Genomic DNA, 22,053 nt, shown 5'->3' on the forward strand with positions numbered 1-22,053 from the left:
CTAGTATTTAAATTCTAAAACTATAGACTGGAGGCATCAAGTCATTGTGAAGTTGCTTGTGTTCTAGTTGGGGAAAGAAAAAAAAAAAAAAACAATTGTAGCATATAGCTTCCATAAAGCTAATTTGTTATTCACACAACTAAAGCTATTACACCCGAAACAACCACAAACATTACTCTGGAATTCGTTCATGGATATACATCAAGAGATTCAAATTAATACCCTGGAGACTCTTGATCTTTTGGCTATAAAAATACATCTTGTCTTCAATCATGCTTTCAAAGACCAAGGAGTTCACAAAAAGACACTATAAAAAGACAACCCTCTCTCTTAACAGGACACCTTTCCAACTTGCTCAGCAAGTACAGATTTCCCTTAGATTACACTGCACTGCTCTGATTCTGTCTTGAATACTCCTGTGTGCCAAAAAGGCATTCTTCTTGAGTTTTACTTTTAATCCAAGTGGAGAGTGTAAGGTGAACTTAACAGAAATCAGTTCACACTACTGGTGAGACTTTGATTTAATGTAACAAATACCTACACAACCCATGTGACACAGTATTTAGACATTTTATTGGCTTGTCCATGATTTTAAGGCCAAAGAAAGATATGAGAAGTATTTCAAAGTCTAATGACTTCAAAGGTCCTTAAAACATGGTGGCTCAATTTGGGCACACAGTGACATATTCCTGTAGTCCCAGCTACTGGGGCAGGAGGATCACCTGAACCCAGAAGTTTGCAGCTAGACCCCACTTAAAAAGCAATCACAAACAATCAAACAAACAAAAAGTCCAGCTTCTCTCACTGGGACAAACTGGCCCTATCCTTCCATTTTAATTTTAGTTTATTTTAAGGTTTTGCCCCTTAGTCACAGACATGCATAACTGGATCAAGAGAAGGGAAATGTTTAGTAGCTAAGTTTATTAGAATATCAAAAGAATACAATTTCCAATTTTCAAACAATATTTTTGACATTTCTTCAGGTTGGTCTGATCTTACATTTGAAGGCTGACTTAGTAACTGATGGGCTGTCCACATACCTGGCAAAGCTCAGCAAGGCATCAACACCTTCTGCACACCTAGTTGCAGTGAGACCGTATCTAGATCCCTGAGCAAAGATTTACTTTCTAGGATTGGTCTCCTTGATTTCTGGGGACAAGGCACAGGGTTTCCTAAGATCACAATCTGCTTTCTTCTCCAGTATGCACCTGGCCAACAAGCCATTTGCTTTCCTTTTCTTCATGGAGAACACACAAGTAGTATTACCCTGGGTCCATGTCCAACATAAGCCTCATATCTGTAAATGCAACTGGGAAGGAAAAGAAAAGCACCTCTATACAGCCAGCTAAACTGTGATGTAGCCATCGTCATATCACTCCTGCTACACTACTCAGATAGTCAAGTCACGCATCCCTTTTTGTGTTCTGACTTGCAACCGCTTCCCTCAAGTTCTTTCATCTATTAGAAAACAAGGTTGAAAATTTTCACATAACACTTCATTGGTGGACTTACACCAACAAATTAACAATGGCAAGGATTCCCTGGGTGAAATTACAAGCTGTGCAGGATTTGCAATAGTCAAAGTCAAACCCTGATATAGTATTAAACTTATCTTCTTACATATAAAAATAATACAGAGTGGGATATTTTATTCCATAAGATACAATCTTTAAGGTCAAGAGAGAATATACAAAACTATTCTATGTTGTCTGGTGTACTTCACTGTATAGTAGGAATAAATATATCTAGAGCAGGAAGTGTGAGGTCTGTTCCTAAAGAAATCACCAATTAGTGTGGTTTAAAGCCAAGTGTTCTGCTAAATCCACGCAGAAAGGAGCTACCGCTGCATTTTAAACAACGTAGTTATTATAAAATAAAGGACTTAAATCTATAAACAAAAAGACACAAACCAAATGAAAATGTACTAAAATTTAATCATCCATAAAAGCTGTAATTTAATCTGACAGTAAAACACAAGAAGCAATATTAGAGTTGGTTTAGTATATTATATATTTTAGCTTTGAAAGCCATAGAAATCAGTTATCCCAGTTTTTTCTCTATAAAAGACCCATTTTTCCAAAGCATTATGCACAAACAATTTTAATTAGAATATAATGACAGATGATATTTTCATAATTTTTAAATATAAAATGAAGTCAATGACTCAAAAAAGTTATCTGCTGTAATGAGTTTGAGGGAGATTTCATAATCTATATCATTACAGATATAAAGTATGATGGTTCAACTTTTTAGTGCTTGATAGGGAGGAGTCATGATAAAAAGGTCAATATGAAATCATTTGATTATAGTAGTAACATCTAACATTTGAAATGCATCCATGCTCTTCTGTATAATTGTATTAGAGTCAAGTATCTTATTTCACATCTGTTATAATTGCTATTGCAAAGGAGAAATACTATGTCTTATTTCCAGGAGATATACACAGAGCAACTTTTTCTCCAGGGAACTTGTGCAAACCAATGTAAGATCTAAATTCTTCACATAATATATAAAACAGGAGACGCCTCTTCAGATTTAGTTTTTGAAGTCTGGAATGCTGGCACTTTCCAATTAGGCAACAGTTCTTCATTTCTGTAATCTGGAACATTGAACAAACATAGACACACATAGACAAGAGTTCTCTCTATGTCAGAGGTGGCAGTCAATAAATAGATATCTAGTAATACATAAATAAATAGTTACTAAGAAACTGAAGTACACCAAGCTACTTCAGTAAAAGAGCTATTTTACCTTCCCATTATACAGTCAAAAATAAGCCAGGCATGATGGCATGAAGATCAGGAGTTCAAGTCTGACCTTGACTACCGTTTGGAGTACACAAGACTGTCTAAAAGTTCAAATCAAATATATAAAAGACTGAGTTCACAAACAGCTACTAGTAATCAATTTTTTGTTTGTTCCTGCTTTTATTATACTTGGTATTTCACCTCTTATCTAATACCCTATCTATAAAGAGGTAATATTTCAGTACTTTATTTTTCATTACCTTATTTTTTAGAAGTTCAACATTTGTTTACATAAAATCTCCATGAGAAATTCTATATTTAGTTATTTCTGATGCCACATTAGGGACTATCATTTCTAACACAGCTGGCAGAGAGAGGGCAGAAAGAGCCCATACTCAAAGGCAGAGAATCAGCAGGTCCTTCCTATTATTCAGAAGCCACTTAGAGGGCAAACTCCTTATTATATATTTCTCTGAGGTCTTTAAAATTGGAAAATTTGAGAAAGTTACATCTTTTAATACAATTCTACTTAAAGGTATAGACATATAAGCTGCCTTCAACATTCAAATACTCTTAGTAAAATGTTGTGATTGTTATTTAAATCTACCCAGTTATCTCAGAACTTTTCAGCCCTAGTCCTGTTATGTTGGCCAGGATGGTCTCAAACTCTTGGGCTCAAATAATCCTTCTACCTTAGCCGGAAGAACTGAGACTTCAGGCATGTGCCACCACACTAAGCTTTAGCACTTCAAGTGCAAATCACAATAAAATGTACCGCAAAGCATTCTGAATACTGATCCCAGGAGACTGCTCTTTAAATTGAATTATGTACAACTAATTATGCAACTAATATGAATGACTTATTTCCAAACCCAGGCAGGATTTCTTTTGCTAAGTTAAACTTCATGTATGAACAAATTTTAAAATCACAATAGGCCAAGTCATGTATTTTCCTTTAATCTAAATTGAAAAAAAAATTAAAAAAAGAAATAAGAAAACAAAACAAAACAAAACAACAACCATTTTCTGAGATTGCAAAGTTAAAACTCAGGTTTGTCAAGGTAATAGTATCAATAAGACAATTAAATACAAAAGAGTTAAACAATACACTAACAACTTGACTCATTTTTCTGTCTTTGTAGACAAACACCAGTAATCTTAACAACAATCACTTTCAGAAAACTAATGATTTACAGTGCTTTAATCAATCCGTTTTAGTAAAAAGCCATTTAGCTCTTCAGTAACACCAACCTAAATGGCAGAAGCTGACCTTCCAATCTCTATGCTTTTCCTCCTTTCTATTTTTCCTTTAAAAAAGGGTTGCAGTCACTCAACTGTTTCCCCTAAGAGAGACACTTACTTGTCACTATCTCTAAGGAGTACAAATTAGCTCATCAGGAGTTTGGGAAGCAATCTACTAAACAGGCCCCAGAGGTCGACAGTAGTTAGTGTCATCAACTCTTGAATGAGGAGAGTTTATGTTCCCCTCTTCTAACTCTATCAAGTTTAGTTATATTCACATAATTAGCCTCAAACGATAACATACATCTGCTGAATGAAAGCATTCTGTTTGGGTTTAATAGCTGACAAAGAAGAAACATCAGGGGATTTAAATATGTAATTAAAAGAAAACAAGCAATCAGCTCACAGAGTCTGGCCTTTTACCAGACTAGCAATGCAAATGCTGCCATGAATTTCTTAATGAAAGCTACCTGAAGTCAACTACTACTTGATGAAACTGCAAAGCATTTGTTGGAGAGAGTCACCCACTCCTGAGAACTGATAAGTAGAACTACAGTGATACGACACCACACACCAAACAGAATGGCTCAGGTTTAAAAAGCCTGAAAATACCAATTTGGGGGAGGACATGGAATTTATGAATTGCTGGTGCATGTACTCTGGTACAATTACTTAAAGAACCCATATGTATGGCCTATAAACTGGCCATTATGCTTCTTAACAAATGCATATACGTAAGTCATGCAGATAACTGCAACTATCTGTATAATTTGCTTGTTTTAGTTTTAAGCCAGGGTCTCCTATAGCCCTGACTGGACTGACTTTGCTATATAAGGCAGGCTGGTTTTGAACTTCTAATTCTCTGTCTGGGATAATAGATGGGAGCTGCCAGGCTAGGCTCAGTAAAATCCATACTAATTCCAAAGTACCTCAATAGCAAAATACCTATTAGTCAAATAATAAACTACGGTCACATAATAAAAATAAACCATTGATACATGTAAAATGGATACTTCTAAAAAATACAGCTCTGGGTAAAAGATAGCAGATGTAACACATTATGTATTTTTGCTTATGCTAAGTTCAAAGAGCAGCAAACAGACATGTTAATGCTAGGTAAGTGCTCTACCCAGCCTCTAGCACTATTTCTCAAATATCCACTTTTTGGCAGGTATTGGCAACATGGTGGCGAGCAAATCACTCATGGTCCTCACTCTCACAGCTTAGACTCTCCTGGAGAGGAGGCAAATTGTCCAACAAATACAGGTATCTCTACAAGTATATGACACATGTACAAGACATAGAAGCTCAGAATATGGAGAGTAAATACAAGGGGAAATGGTTAGAGTTGAGAAAACTGAGGAAGGCATTTATTCTGCTTAAGCATCTTACCTGGCTCAGAGCTGCTGCTGACTTCAGGTCTAGAGCAGCAGACATGACTTCTTTTTAGGCTTCTTCTTTTCCACTGGTGTTTTTCTATTTATCTGTCTGACCAGATCATAAAATATCTAGGTAAAAACAATAATAAAAGGAACTGATTGTTTGTTTCACAAAATGATTTGAGTGTACTAAGAATTATTCTGCCATTAGAACTGAACTTTGCTGTTTTCTTCTGATGTCTCAAAATAAAGGACTTACCTACTCATGATAAAGGATATGTACCTGATCTCGGACAGTCAGTAGTCAATTAAAAAAGACTCAGGTAGTGAGCACTTAAAATTAGAGCAACAGCACTAAAGAACTTCCTTCCCTCCATTCCTCCTAAACCCACCACGTAATACCAGTTTGCCACTTTTTCTTTACTGGATTTGTCCTCTCTCTCCAAACACAAATTCTTTTTAACTGTATGATAGTGGCAGGAGCCCTTAAAGGGCTACGCATATATCTTCCAAAACAAGAATATTCTCTTATAAAACTTAAATATAATGCTGATCATAGCCAAGATATTTAAACACCAGTACATTTCTTTGTATTATCTTGAGAGCAAATTCCAATTTTGTCATTGTCATAATGAGGCCCTAAAAAGTTAGTTTCCTCTTGGTCAGAACCTATTAGGATCCATACTGCATTTTGTTTCTTGATACTGCAGCACCTATCTGTTATTATTTGCTTATTTGTTTGAGATAGGACCTAATTTCAAGCCCAGTCCACATCAACCTTGACAATTGGTCAAGGTTGGCCTTGAAATCTGATTCTACTGCTTCCATCTCCCAAGGACTGGGACTATAGATGCATACTGCCTCATGAACTGCTTTTAGCCTTTAAAAATTGGGAATAATTCTTTGGTCTTTGTCTTTTAGGGTTTTGTCATTTCTAAAAATAAAGTCTAATAAATGTATAGAATTTTCCTCAATTTGCATTTGATGGTGATGTACATTTTAGGCTGGGACAGGAAAAAGCATTTCTCTCTTCAGGTAACCCATGATGTTCACCATTATGAATTTTTTTTAAAGGTCTCACTATGCAGGTTTCACTACTCACTTTGTAGACTAGGCTGGCCTTGAACTCAAGAGGTCCACTTGTCTTTACTTGATAAGTGCTGGGATTAAAAGCGTGCATCTACATGGTCAAAATGACAACACACAGGAAAAGTCCACTAATGCTTGATTTGAAATGACAAAGAGTATAGTAATAATCTTATCTTTAGAAGAGTAAAAATATAATACTTCTTATTTCATGAGAGTGGGTTATTTTTGCTCTGCTGTGTTTCTGTGTAGTTTCACCACATTAAGCATGACAATGTGTTAAAACTTAGATTGCATCAGCTGAATCTGGTTCTTTGCTGGCGCTCATTCACTAATGGCTTGGGATGAAAGTGAAGGGCCTCAGCATCCTCATCTGAGTAACTGTTCTGCAGAACTGGATTTAAGAAATACAATAGGGATGGACTGGTAACATCTCAACACATGTCAAACAAACTGCGTTGAAGGCAAGTGTCCTGATTTTACTTTTATTTTGCAGTGCTGGGGACTGAACTCAGGCCTTGCTCATGTAGCAAACCCTCTACAGCTGGGTTGTATCTTTAGCTTAATGATTTTAATAGTTGTGGTTTTGTTAGAAAATGTCCTTAAATTTTCGTATTTTAAAATAAAATAAAATATTTTATTTTCTATTTATATATCTGTGTGGGTACTTGTGAAGACCAGACTGTTGGATCACCTGCAGCTGGACTGATAGGAGGCCGTGAGCCATGGGTGCTGGACCTTGCCTTTAAAACCCTTAAAGCTCTTAAGCATGGAGCCATTTCTCCAGCCAAAGAATGCCTTTGATCCAAGAATACACATACTAAAATATATAGGAGCAAAAACTTTGATTTCCACAAATATACGGCAAAATGTTAATAACCAGTGAATCTAAATAAAGAATAAACAGACTATTTTTCTTTTTCTTAGATTATTTTAAGTAAATTTCAAAAGCAAGAGATTTTATTATTGACTTACTTTACTTCTTTGTTGTTTGCAGTAGTGGAGAATTAAACTTAGGGCCTGTGCATACATATGCACTTCCTACTTCAGTTTCTTCACACCACTGAGCTATATTCTAGCCTGTGTATTTTTTTAAAGACGACAAACAAACTACATATCTTTAGGATGAAAATTATCTGTTACTTTTTCAAATGGCTCAGAGATTACAGGACTAAATTGTTGAAAAAATAAGAGAAAAGATTGATTATAAAGCTATATTCTTTTCTTTTTGTTCCATCTATGCAATTCCCATCTTCTAAAAATATTCCAGTGTCTATAATCTTATTTCTAAGAGAAAGTTAAAAACTACAACATTTATAAGCAAAATGGTAGCTGTTTTCACAACTCTGAAGCCTTCAAGAACTTAAGTTTATGAGTCATGAAAAAGCTTTCACTGGTGCACAAAGCTTAACATGCAAGCTCTAATACAAAATAACAAAAATATAAACCAGAACAGTAAATTACGCACTTCCTACTTGATCTTCATACCAGCCAATCCCATCTTCTGGCACACATTATAAAGACAGGTAACTGATTGTTTGTAGTATTCTAAATCATTTCTTCGGAAAACATTGCCTACCTCACAGCAGCAGGTGGTTCAGTGATGAGGGCAAGTTCGAACTATAATATTTGGTTAGAAATGCTGAAAGTCCCCAGCCTAGGTTCTTCCTCCTCCCTCTGAACTATAGAAAAATCTAGAGGGAACACAGAATAGAGTTTCTCAACCCCTCTCCCACTCCTAATTGGGATGTCTTTATTCCAATCATTACTCCAGCCTCAGCAAAGAACAAGAAATTTGGGGGTAAGACTGAGGTAATGCCAGTGCACTATTGCTACCTGTAGAACATAGAGAATTAGAGGACTCTGCTAAACACTGTGTCCTTGTCTGTTTTCAAATTTAAAGTCAAGAACTGAATCTTATGAAATTATTATTCCTCTATCTTCATGCATTCAGAAACCATACAAACATTTACATAGCAGCTTAAGTTGTCTGAAGAACTATGAACGATCCAGCTGCAACTATGGCAGCTGAATTATTAGGCTACAAAGAGTGAAACCTTAAAAAAAAAACAAAAAAACAAACACCTCAAATTATTTTCTCATTTCTAGCATGGAGCCTGTGTGGTTTTTCAAAGTAAAGACTATCATGATGACTATGACATTTTATACTGTTTTTTAAACCCCTATATAAAATTTAATAAGACTGCTGTGAATAAGTCAATTAGGCTGCATTAGAAACTGCAACCCCAGGAGGTTTAATAGCTGTGTAAGTTCCCACTCAGGTAATGATAAAAAATGAGAATACTTACTTCCTCCCTACTCAACTCTGGAGCCTATGGGGAGAGGTCTTGTGTGATGGACTCTGGTGCAACTCAGCCCTGCACACTTGATGAACTTGGAAGATGGACAGCAGTGAGGGTGACACACACAGTAAGGAGCCGATTTGAAAGGCTAACCATCTTACGTAAGGTGACACTGCACCGCAACTCTACTACTCAGGGGCCTTCACTCGCTGTAATACAGTCTCCATTACAATATTCTTGTTTAGTTAGGGTCTTGTTTACATAGCCCAGGCTGGTCTAGAACTCATTTTTCTGCCTTGGCCTCTAGAATATTGGGATTATAAGTGTATGCCACCACATCTGGCTCCTTTTCTTGCTCACTCATTCTTTAAAAAAAAAAAAAAAAAAAAAAACCTATACTAAACATTAAAATTTTATTATAGCCACATTAAAAAAAAAAAAAAAAACCAACCTCTAGAAAATTCTAATTCTACCACAAAGAAAGACGAATGGATGGCTGAATGGCTATCAATTTCTTCTCATTTACCTGGCAGTGAATAGCAAATAGCTGTTATGGCAGCTCTCAGCAGGACTTGTTCCCCAGCTAGGATATAAACTTCCTAAGGGCAGAAACAGTTCTGTCTGGATGACACCCACCTGGTTGCAGAATGAAGTGCCAAGCACACAACAGGTACTCGATGGATTTGCCAGATAAATGCAATTAACAGATTTTTTTTGTACTTTTTAAAAAGTGGTTTTACTTAAAGAAGCAAGCTTTTTTTACATTCTTGATTATGTATAAGAAACAGAATCTGTAGTAAGCCGAGTTTTTCCTTACCAGGTATTTAAAATAAGAGTCTATAAGCATAGTTGTGAAAAGTGACCTACAAGAATAGAGGCCAGAGAGGAAAAGTCAGTGAAACCCCAACCCAGGTGACCAAACCGACTCTTTTCTCACCTGTGTCTAGGTACCTGAGATGCTACAATGGCAAGTACATAAGCCACAGAAGGGGATAAGAGGCTTAATCTGCCTTCCTGCCACCATTTCTTTTCTTTTTTTTTCAAAGGTTTTTGGTAAAGTCCCAAAAGCAAAAAGAATTTCATGGTTTTACCTGATTGGTGGTAGCAATCTGGGAAATGCACTAATTTTTTAGGGACTCGGTCAACTACTGGCTCTTTAAAATGAGGCACATAGCCTATTTGCCAAGCCTTCCAGCCCACAGTTAAGATCTTAAAATAGTGGAGTGCTTAAATTAGCCATGTGTATCTGGACTACCAACCTGAAAGGGCTGAGTGGTTTGAACTACATGTATTCACAGAGACCCCACACTTTCAGACATGCATCAAAAGTGAGGCAAGAATCAAAAAGCAAATAATTTTGTACTTTCCTTTTGTACTTTCCCACCTATTTATATTCATCTGGATAGGTAGCTGTAACACTAGTTTCACATGCTAGCTCTGGCATATCACTTAAAAGGCTTAGCAAGACTTCATATACAGCCTTTGACAATAAAGTAAACTTAGGTGTTTGCATTACAACTAGCAGAGAGTGATGTCATGGAAGGCAAGGAATATGGTATCTAGAAATTACTATTTTGTACAAGGTATTAAAATTGAGACAGCTATTTTTTTTTTTTTCTAAAAAATTCTGGCTATGAATTTAAGGCAAAGAAAAATAAAAAGGCGCTTGTTTGTACTGTCCAACAGTTAGTTGCAGGTTACCTCATTAACGTTGATCTTTGACTTTGCAGAAGATTCTAAAAAGGCACAGTTACACCACTGTCTTGCTAAATTCTGGCCTTGTTCTTTGCCAACTACCCGCTCATCTTCCAAGTCACATTTATTGCCAACCAAAATCATTGGAACCTGAAAAAGAAAAAAAAAATCAAAGACTTACATACTCATTACTTACCCTGTCTTGACAAAAAAGCAATCACTTGCCACTTCCTGAAACATGCCGTTTACATCTGTACGCATCTCCGCGTACTTAAAAAAGGGCGTTGTATGTTATGGTTGTTTGCAAAGAGAGTGAAGGGGAAGAGAGAAGCCAAAATTATGGAAGAACTCCTACTAGGTTCATATATCAAATTATTTTAAAGAATATGATCCTTTTTTTTTTAAATTTTTTGTGTGGATGTTGTGTACAATGTTCATGTGTTGTACCTAGGGAGGGCAAAAGAGCTACAGATGGCTGTGAGCTGCCATGTGGGTGCTGAGGATTGAACCCTGGTCCTCTAGGAGAGCAGTGAGTGCTTTACCTACAGAGCCATCTCTCAATAGTTAAATGACCCTAAAATTCTCATGTGGTTACTACAAATGGCTTGATTTTAAGTAGAAAATTGAAGGAAAAGGAACTCCCTGCCACAGAAGAGACAGTATACTCACTGGTCCTAAGTGGTTTAAATGCTTCATCTCACAAGTCTAATAAATGCCAAAAATAGTAACAAGACAATATTAGCAGCTTCTACTTTTATAGCATTAGACTTGAAGGCTATTTAGGTGAGTATTAAGGAGGATTAATAATAAAAGTAGGAGTTGGAGCTTTTTGTCACAGCTAAAGGAGAGTACCAGCCATGGCCCTGTACTACCTCAGGGCCTCAACAAATACCACAAGGTGACAAAGACTATCAGCAAGCCGAGGCACAGCTGGCAATATGGGTGCCTCACCAAGCACAGCATGTTCATGCAGGACATGACCAGAGAGGTGTGTGGCTACAGATGCTCACAGCCATAAGAAAGGCTGAGGCCAAGGACTGATGGCCCCTCCCCAAATAAATGTTTGTGCGGGGTAGGGTAGGGGTTAGAGAGATAGCTCAGTGGTCAAGAGTACCTGCTGTTTTTTTCAGTGGACCTGAGTTTAGTTCCCAACACTCAAGTCAAATAACCTACAATCACCTGTAACTCCAGCTCCAGGGAATCCAAGGTCCTCTTTTAACCTGGTGGGCACCTCTCACCATGTGGATTTCACATGCGCGCGCGCACACACACACACCTACACACCTACACAAAAGCCATTACGCAGCTGTATCTTCCCTTTTACTATACCACAGATGTTTGACTATCTTGAAATACAACATCCTACTTCCAGTAAAACATACAGCTAACAAACTGTGCTGGGTTCCTCAGCCAAAGTTCAGAGAACAAAGCCAGGAGGTTGTAAGGCAACGACACTACACAAAAGAAAGCATGTTACAGACATGATGAACCTTCTACCCAAAACAGGTTACACAAAACAGTCTAGGCACCTTCAGCTCGATCTTTTTTCTTTTACTGATGGAATAAAAAGCATTAACATTACCAGAGCTCAAGCAGGGAGTGGTGGCGCACACCTCTAATCCTAGCACTCAGGAGGCAGAGGCAGGTGGATCTCTGTGAGTTTGAGGCCAGCCTGGTCTACAAAGTGAGTCTAGAACAGCCAGGACTGTTACACAGAGAAACACTGTCTCAGAAAAACAAAAAACAAACAAACAAAAAACATTACCAGAACTCACTGATCTGTAATTAACTCTATGGAAACAGAACTTTGGATAAATTAGTCATAGAATGAGAGAAAACTATTCACTAAAGGCAGTCATGGGGTCATATGGCACAAATTTCTCCTACCTACAATGTTATCAAGGTTAAGGTCCTAAGCAGATGAATACACTCCCATTAAAAAAAACCAGAAAGGTGCAACTGAAAATTTCTATCCTAATTTATATAATTGAAGAGGAATTTTCCTATGACTTCAAATTGATGAAAATATGTAAAACATACTTTATTTTACTTTTACAAAAGAGAAGGAAAAAAGGCATATGCTACAAACAAACGTGGTGCATGCCTATAATCCCAGTGTCCACAGCTAGCTTGGGCTATAGCAAGATACTGTGCTAAAAACACCAATGCAACCCAAAGAACTTGTTAAAGATGGACTTTTAGAAACAGGAACATTAATCATTATGGCTCTTTGAACCCTACTTCTCATATTCAAAGCTCAACCTGAGTAGCTCATCTTCCTTCTTCTGTATCTGACTCCTCATCTCCAGTATACTTTTTATCCACATGGCAAAATGCTCACTTTGCCATATACATCCTCATTTTCTAAATATCTCCCATATAATTATAGATTAATTCTGAAAGCCAAAATTTATTTTCACAGGCTCTTTTTGGCATGTGCTGGCTACCTTTCAAACCTTCTACCGATGAGAAAGCACACACTTCTATTTGGCTATGAAGAAAGAACAATATGTTTTATATAGAGAAAAATACTTACATCTTCTGTGTCTTTAACCCGTAAAATCTGTTCTCTTAAGTCCTGTAAGTCATTAAACGTAGATTGAGCTGTAATTGAATAAACTAGTGCAAACCCTTGGCCATTCTTCATATACAAATCCCTCATTGCTGTAAATTGCTCCTATAATAATAATAAAAAAAAAACAATTATATATATAAATGCAGTTTTTTAATGTATGCTAGGATAATTTTAAACAGAAAAATCTCAAATAAGGACCTACATTTCAAATTACATATTGTCATTAAGACTTTATACTAGTTTCTAAAAACTGAAGTGAATGTTTGTGTTTATTGACATAATTCCTTGAATATACAAACCTTATTTTGTTTGGAAGATTTATATTTGATTACCACTCAAGTAGAAATAATCCAAGATGTAAATCCAAGTACTGAGTTATAGTCATCCAGGATGGCCATCTCAACTATCTACTGATGTTTTACCATCTTGACAACCAGTGCATTACAACCCTAGATTAGACTCTTTTGAGAATGCTTTCTCATATATTTTTTAATCTCCCTTCTCCCTGAATTTCAATTCTTAGAAAAGATCTAAGAACAGTACAGTGACCATTTTCTTTGGAGTCACTAACAATTAACATTGGTTACAGAGCTACAATCTCCCTAAGTTAAAATGACTTTTGTTTGCTTGAAACCCACTTTCTCTTCTTTGGAGAAATCATTATTGTTATGTTATAACCATAACAATACAAAACAGAATCCTGCCTAAAAGTCCTTGGACTTTATTTACAATATTAGGAAAACACTCATAACAGAATATTAAAAAATATTTTTGTACCTGTTTACCATTAAACATACAAGCCCACAAAACTTCCTATGCTTCCTGGTTCTTTGGCTTGCTGATGCCCCTGCCACCACCTTCATTCTGTCCACTCTATCCAAACAGTTCTACATGTTCTGCCTGGCTGCTGCACTCAATTGCACTGCTAGATGTCAGCCGAGCTAGTATTCCACTTTCTAATGCTTCAAGTTTAGTCTTTTGTACACATTTTCTGGATTTTTTATATAAACTTTATTAGAAATTCTAGCACTAACATGGCTTCCATGTTCTCTTGAGATTAGGGCTCTGCTACTTATTGATCAACAAGATAAATACAACTGTACTGCTGCAGTAGGTTATGGCTCTTCCTGAGACCGCCAACCTCCTCAAGTACATTCTTAAAGAATGCACACAGAGATAAACAAAAATAAAGTATGAAGAAAAGGTTACAGAGAAAAAGAATTCCTCATTTTCTGTTTTTGAGGGTGGGTGAGTTGTGGAATAGAAGTTTACATTTAAAGGGTAGGCACTTATAGGTAACAGGAGGGCAAGAAGGAAGATGAGGTTAATGTTTGCTCTTATAAGGTGTCCCAGGCAGAGATCAACCAATACACACAGCCCAAGGAGAATCACAGAGTTTGAGAAGCTGAAGCAATCAGTTATCTAGATGTCTAAGGAGGGTGGGACTAGAGGGAGATACCTACCTTAGCTAAAATGCTGAAATTAAATATCTTGTTAAAAAATAGTTATAGCATATACCTTACTTCAATATAAAAAGAATGCTTCTCACCACCCCCAACCTTCAGATTCTCCAGGTGAATGCAAAATACAATTTAATTATGATATGAGGGCAACAAACACATCACAAAACAATTTTACAAAGAAAAATTATGAAGGCTTACATTTGGAGAACTAAAAATAAAAAATCAGAATAAGCACTTTACATAGAGAATTATTTAGATAACAAAACCTGCTCAGAGACTAAAAGCGTTAAAATGAAAGATTCCTTACTGTTCCTGCAGTGTCCAGGATTTCCAGCATACATTGTTGGCAATCTACTTCAACTTGCTAGGGGTGGGGGAGTAAAAGAAAGAAAAAGCAACATCAACATGTATCCCTTTTACTTCTTCAAAGTACTCATTAACAACTACCAAGTGTTTTTCTACTTGGTACTGCAATAAAGAACAGGGGTTTTCAAGCACACTAGCAATATTCCAAAAACCAGGATGGTTACAGTTGAGTTTTGTTTTGACTGTTGTAATGATGTTCATCTGTTCTTATTGGAAGGCAAAAGAACAGTTTTTGCAATATAAGAAAAATGGTACATACAGTTCTAGCAAAAAAATCTAACAGATATGTGTGTGTGTATATATATATATGTGTGTATATATATATATATATATACATACATACATACATACATACACATACATTCTTCATGGAAAGAAACAGTTCTAACAAAAAATTTATACATACACACACATACATTCTTCATGGAAAGCAACAGTTCTAACAAAAAATTCTAACACACACACACACACACACACACACACACACACACACACACACTCTTCATGGAAAGCAAGGAATTAAAGAACCCAAGCTGGGTGTAGTAGTTCTTAACTATATAATCTCAGGCTGAAGCAGTAAGAGTTCTTTAAGGCCCTATAGGTGACATAGAGAGACACTGTCTCCAACAAAAGAAGATATTGGGTTTCAGTGTACCACCTTAAATGGTCAAATTGTATGCAAAAAGATTTCGAGGAATAGAACCTTAGCCAACTTACTACATACAAGTTGTTAAAATTTTGCTACAATATTCACAAAATTTGCAACATCAGGATAACTTGGAGTGTTAAATAGCAATGAGCTATTTATTTCTTAAGAACATACACATATTTTAAAAAGCCTTTAAGAGTCTCTTTAGAAAAAAAAAAAAAAACCTGTGTGGAAGGTGAAATATAAGCATACCAATTCCATTTTCCCACTCTTCAAACAGACTGGCCTAAAGAAAGTATCAATTATCAACCCTGGAAAATTTTCATAGAAGAGATTACGAAAATTATTCCTTCAGCATGCCCTAGGGACAGTTCTTGCTTTATGGTTAAAGACTTAACTAGCAATTTATTTGGGAGAAATTTCAGTAGAGCCCCATTTTCCTAAAAATAAACACATCACCCTACAGGCTCTTTGACCCTTGCTTCCCTGCCCGAGAAATGAGGAGAAGTGCCTCTGGTGGGGCCACAAAGTCATCACCCCACCCAGAGTGGGGCAAAGAGTTAACAGGCAAAATCTGTGTGGGAGTCTTTAGGAAATAAGGAACCCAGCCTGCGGCTTCATAAGATATCTAGAGCTCAATTGTGTGAATTTGGAAGAGAATGAAATCATTCTGCCAATACTATCTAAAAACTTCAATTCAACGAAAGTTATAGTGCTATCAAAGGCAGATTCTAAAAAGAGAATCCAACAAAGCAAGCCTTTCTCTTTTCTGGTATTTTGTTACACTTGCCTCACCTGGATACTTGGAAAATAAAATCATGAAAGCTTTTCATAGTTCTACCGGGTCTTAGAACATATTTTTGTCAAGACTATTTTTGCTTCTTTTAAAAATACATTTTACTCTTTCCTTTTCTCTCTCCCCCCACTTCTTTGTTTCTTTTTAAAAATAGTGTCTTTGTAGACTAGGCTGGCTTTGAACTTGCAGAGATCTCCGTGCCTCTGTTTCCCAAGTGCTGGGATTAAACGTGTGCACCACATACCTGACCCAACTTCATTTGTTTAAGAGAAATTTGGGGTCATCACAAAATTAGGGAAAAACAGAGATTTCCCACATTATCTCTGCCTACACTGTACACAGCTTCCTTCTCTCTTGCCAATATTCTGCAGCAGAGTGGAACTTCATCACAGTCAACGAAGCTACAATGATTACATTATTATCAGCAACAGCCCACAGTTTGTGTTAGAGTTGCTTTTGATTATTATATGTTCCATAGACTCTGAGAATCATGACAGATGCTCCCATTACACTTTATTTTAAAAATTAACTTTGATAGCCTAAAAGTAAATATCTTCAAATTTACTATAAGTCAAACAAAACCTAAAACTTAACGAATACCTTCAATCATAAAAATAGTCTTACAGTTGTTAACAAATAGTAGTTAAAACTATAAACAGTAGTTACAACTCTATCTATTATTCACTTCTAATGTTTGTACTTAAACTCCCCCTGAACATGCGTACAGCAAGAATGAACTACCAAGCAGCAGCAGCCCCCCCTGAGGTACTCTCTTAAGCAGTATGCAGTGAGGAATGTCTATCCAGGTGAAAGTTCTAAAAACAGACACAGCATATTTCTATCATTTCTCAAAATTATTTTAAAAATAAATGCCAAGGACCAAGTTTGAAAGCTGTAAGAACTACTCAGAAGTGCACACACTGTTTTGCATTTTACCTTTCTGTAGGAATCTTCTATCGTTGGGTCATATTTTTCAACGAAAATTCCCTGAACAAACTGAACTGTCTGAGGTAAGAAAACAAACAAATCAGAGTTAAAGACTTGAAAGAAAACCAAAATGTTCTTAAGTACTATTTAACCTTAAAGATTATAAAGAATAAATAAAATTGTGTTGAGATTCTGGATAAACACAAATTACAGCATCAGCATTATATCTAGTAAGAATGTGTACATAACTAAGAAGACATTTATTACAAAAAGGGATGGTCATATTAAGAACTTAACAATACTGCTACTATACTGCTAAGCCACGATTACATTACATCTTATAATACAGGGATGCAGACAGCAAAATTCTAATTCATTAAACAATAAAACAGCCACATGTAACTTCTTGTCTCAATGGAGAGAAACAAAGGTTCTAAATGTTTATAACTTTAAACTGTAAGGAAGAACAGGGTATTTCATGTTACTAATATCTGTTTTCTTCAATTCTATATTGTAATCACATTTAAGTTTCAATTGTACCCCAGAAATACTTCCAATTTGCCAGCTGGACTTAAAATACATCATCTTCCTAATTCTTAAGTCTAACTCTTTCTAGTGGAAAACACACTCCCTAACTGAATATTTGATACACACAATATACACAGTTCTAACAAAAATATGAACATTATACACACTCACGTGTGTGTGTGTGTAAAGTCTTCATGGAAAGCAAAGAATTAAAGAACCCAAGCTGGCTGTGGTAGTGCTTACCTCATCTCAGCACTGGGAATTTGAATATATATAATTCAATAATATGTAAATACATACAAAATCCAGAATACATGAGTTCAGTAAAACCTATGGTTTTAGGAATTAACTGAGGGCCTTGGGACATCCAGATAAGGGAGAATACCATACTTTCATATGCAGTATACGAATGAACATATCTTGAATGCATACTAGAAGGAACACTTATCATTCAATAAATGGCAAGTACAAATAATCCTAGGCAATTTTAAAATAGGATCTATAAAATTCTTGCCTATAACCAAAGATACATATGCAGACTAAGGTCATCTACACTTAAATTATTTAAAGGAACTTCAGTATTTAATCACAGTAAAAACTTTAATCATCCTCTCCCTCCCTTCATCCCTGTATTGAGGATACAACCCAAGACCCCAGGCATGCTCATCAAACATTCTACCACTGTACTGTGTTTCAACTGTGTGTAGGCACATGTGTGCAGAGACTAAGCCATCTCTTCATGTCTACAGTCTTTTGATTCTCATTTTTATCAAGGGTTTAATTATAGACATAACTTAGGAAAAAGTCTGTATTGAGGATACAGGCTTTCTAAAGTCTATCTTAGACGAGAGGTCCTCAAAATATGGTCCACGAAGTGCATGAGGTTCCAGTGCTAAGATGTCCTGTCCTCCTCTTGTACTTGTCCTCCACTATTACAAGTGCTTAGATACAGTTGGCAGGAAAGCCTAAGCACTGTCCCCAAGATTGATGTTACTGTACCTGTACACATCCACAAACCACCTCACACTGATCAATTCTTCTTCATGAAGAATAAGCTTCATTGTTCCTCTCAATCTTGTCCTCTTATTTCTCATGATTACCTCATTCATTCTCATCAATTTCTATTTTCTTCCTCTGGCTTCCATATTGGTTCTGATTCTTCCTTTTCTCTTATGTCATTATATTCTTTGCCACTGAATCACTGTGTCCAAGACACAAACATGCTCTGCTACATCCAATCCCCAAACAAGACAGAAAGCCTTCTAGCCCCAAACCCCCTCTAGCGTCTCCTCCCTCCCCTGTTCGCTCTCACAGTCAGACTGTGACTGTCTGCATGGTAACTCCATCTCCTCTCTTCTCATTTACTCTTCAACTCTACCCAGCATGGCTGTGGCAACGTCACCAGATCAAATCTGCTTCTTTTATGATGTGCAACCATGCACTATTCCTTTCTCCCTTGACTTCTGAGCAGTCAAGGAGTCATATCTATACATTAAAATACGAGATACCTTAGTCTATGTTGGATATTTCAATCTCACCTATCTTCAAACAGCTGACACTATTCAGAACTCAGCCCTGGGCTTTCCTCTCCTATTCTCTCCCTCAATATTCTTATTAGCTCCAATGGAATTAACTTTTTTTTTCCTTTTCCCATTACTATTCTTGTTTCCATCTACCCAATCTGTTTATATAACAGTCCACATATTTCACAGGTTCCCTCTCCTCACCATCTCTAACTTGGTAAAAAAAATTATTTCAATCTTATTTATATGTACCTATGTTTATGTGTATGTGAACCCATGGAGGCCAGAAGAGGACACAGGATCCTGTGGGGCTACATTTGTAAGTTTTGTAAGTTTTTGTGAGCCATTCAATGTGAGTACTGATAATTGAACTCAAGTTCTCCTCAAGAACAATGTCTTCTCTTAAGTATTCAGTCTCAAGCCCTGATACATATAGCTTTTTGAAAAAAATCAAACATAAATGGTGGTCGGTCTAACTAGTATTTTTCTTCCCTATACAGGATACATTTTAGATATCACAGGTCAGTATGTGCAAAGCTGTTTTTTTGCTTCTGTATAGTATTCAATTCTGTATATGTATTAAGAGTTATTTAACTAGCTCCTAGTGGTAGGCATTTCAAATTTCAAATCAGTACGAAGAATGTTGCAATGGATTCTTTTAATGTGACTATTCTGTATACATGAACTAATATTTGGGATAAAATGTCCAGAGAAGGGGCTGGAGAGGTGATTCAGTGGTTAAGAGTATTGGCTGCTTTTCCAGAGGACCCTAGTTCAAATCTGAGCACCCATATAACACCTCATAATCATCTATAACTGTAGCCCAATGGGATCTGTTGCCCTCTTTTGATATGCAGATCTACATTTGGACAAAACACCCATATACATAAATAAATCCTTTTTAGAAAACGTCCAGAGAAGAATTGCTAAACTGAAATTTACATATAAATCTATGTGTTGTGGTACATGTTTGTAATTCTAGCACTTGGGTAACTGAGGCAGGAGGACTACCAAGTTCAAGGCCAGCCTGGACTAACAATGAGACCCTGTTTCTACCCTCACCTCAAATTACATGCATTTGAAAAATCATTTCTACAGAGGTGTTAACTTATATTCCTAACATGCTAACAGTAATGGAATTCTAATGAAATTACATATGATTAATATATTCATGGCAATTAAAATCATATTACAAGCCTCTTAAAGATTCATTTGTGTATTTGATGTATTTTACTTCAGCAACTCGGGTATCTTGTAAGTATAAGACTTTGCATTTCTATTCCTTCATTCTTAACCCCTGCCGGTGCAGCAGTACCTTTCAAGTCTACCTCTCATTTAATGTCTCAAGAAGAAACATGGCTCTACTCCAAGCACCAACAAGCAATCCAGTGTGCTTAACTAGCTTCCAACTTTCTCCTACTCTTCTAAATGACACAGATTTAAAGTCCACTTGCTAAATAAAACATTTAGCTAACTCACCTGCTTCACAGCACCCCCAAGAAACCCTACATCCTGTGCTTTATTGTTCTTGCACTTGAGCTGCAAACACTTACATAGTCATCTTTCAGTCATGTGGGCTCCTATTTCTCTGTCACCTCAATTTCTCCCACTTACTCATGCCTGGCTATTCTGGCCTTCCTTGCAGTTGTCAAAGCTAAGGGCCACTAGTCAGTCTCTTCCTTACAAGTTTAAATATTTCTTTCAGAGCATTAAGTAGTCCTTTAATTGTGTATCATTACATCTCCTTTTCTGCTCTATTATAAGCTCCATAAGAGACTTTTTATCTTTTGTTGTGACCCCAGAGACTGGCATGGTACCCCGTATATTCAAAAAGTAACTTTAATTTCATGCAAACTTGAAAGAAGAATCTACTCTGCTACAATCTGTAACACTTTCCCACAATGGAATGTAAACTTCCCTGACAATCAAAATTACATTTCACATTGAACCACAAATACTGGTGGCCAATAAGAAGTTGGCATACAAAAGAGTAAGTGACTTGCCAGTCAAAAGCTATACATCTTTGGCTACAAATAACAGGTTTTAAAAGAATAATGCTTCCTTTTTCCTTGGTGACTAGAAGAATGGAAACAAGCTAATGTCCACATCTTGTATGTAAATACTGATCAGTTATAGCTGGGTGGCTAACTTACCAGAGCAGACTTCCCCACGCCTCCTGAACCAAGGACCACTAGCTTGTACTCACGCATGGTGTGCTCTGTTTAAATACTGACAACCTGAAAAGCAAAAAATAAAAATAAAAATTCACAAACATACAAAGCAGCTTAAGAATGTAGCATCAAATACAGGATTTTCCTTTTTAATTTTTTTTTCTTTAGACATTATCTAGCCAGAACACAGAGGCTGTTGGGCAAAAATCATACAGTTTTCTCTAATAGTTTTATAGGACCAGTGCCAGACACTGTAATTTACTGAAGATGATCTCTGACTAGGTATCAATTATTAAGCCTGTTCATGTTACTTTGAAACGTGATTAGATGCTGAGCTCGGTGACGCATGCCTTTGATCTTGGCACTCAGGGAGGCAGAGGCAGGTAGAGTGCTGTGAGTTCAAGGACAGCTTGGTCTACAAAGCAAGTCCAGGACAGGCAGAGCTGCACAGAGAAATTTGTCTCAAAAAAACAAAAGAAAAAGAAAAAGAAAAAGAAAAAGAAAAAGAAAAAGAAAAAGAAAAAGAAAAAGAAAAAAAAAAGAAAAAGGAAGGAAGGAAGGAAGGAAGGAAGGAAGGAAGGAAGGAAGGAAGGAAGGAAGGAA

General features: G+C 36.5%; 1 protein-coding gene across 2 annotated transcripts in view; it reads right to left on the reverse strand.

Moving 5' to 3' along the window:
- Positions 1 to 1,914: 1,914 nt before the first annotated feature.
- The window catches only part of Rap1a (RAP1A, member of RAS oncogene family), an 89,404-nt gene continuing 69,265 nt past the window's right edge, over positions 1,915 to 22,053 (reverse strand). For both annotated transcript variants that reach the window (XM_055628957.1, XM_055628966.1), the window contains exons 2-8: positions 21,433 to 21,516; positions 17,238 to 17,306; positions 14,798 to 14,854; positions 12,989 to 13,129; positions 10,459 to 10,602; positions 5,382 to 5,497; positions 1,915 to 2,599 (exon numbers count right to left, since the gene is read on the reverse strand). In XM_055628957.1, the coding sequence (XP_055484932.1) occupies positions 5,411 to 5,497; positions 10,459 to 10,602; positions 12,989 to 13,129; positions 14,798 to 14,854; positions 17,238 to 17,306; positions 21,433 to 21,489 (555 nt within the window). In that variant the 5' untranslated portion in view covers positions 21,490 to 21,516 and the 3' untranslated portion in view covers positions 1,915 to 2,599; positions 5,382 to 5,410. The remainder of the gene's footprint in view (positions 2,600 to 5,381; positions 5,498 to 10,458; positions 10,603 to 12,988; positions 13,130 to 14,797; positions 14,855 to 17,237; positions 17,307 to 21,432; positions 21,517 to 22,053) is intronic.

This window comes from Psammomys obesus, unplaced genomic scaffold (assembly GCF_907164565.1).
Source record: "Psammomys obesus unplaced genomic scaffold, mPsaObe1.curated_primary_1811, whole genome shotgun sequence".
Lineage (NCBI taxonomy): Eukaryota > Metazoa > Chordata > Mammalia > Rodentia > Muridae > Psammomys > Psammomys obesus.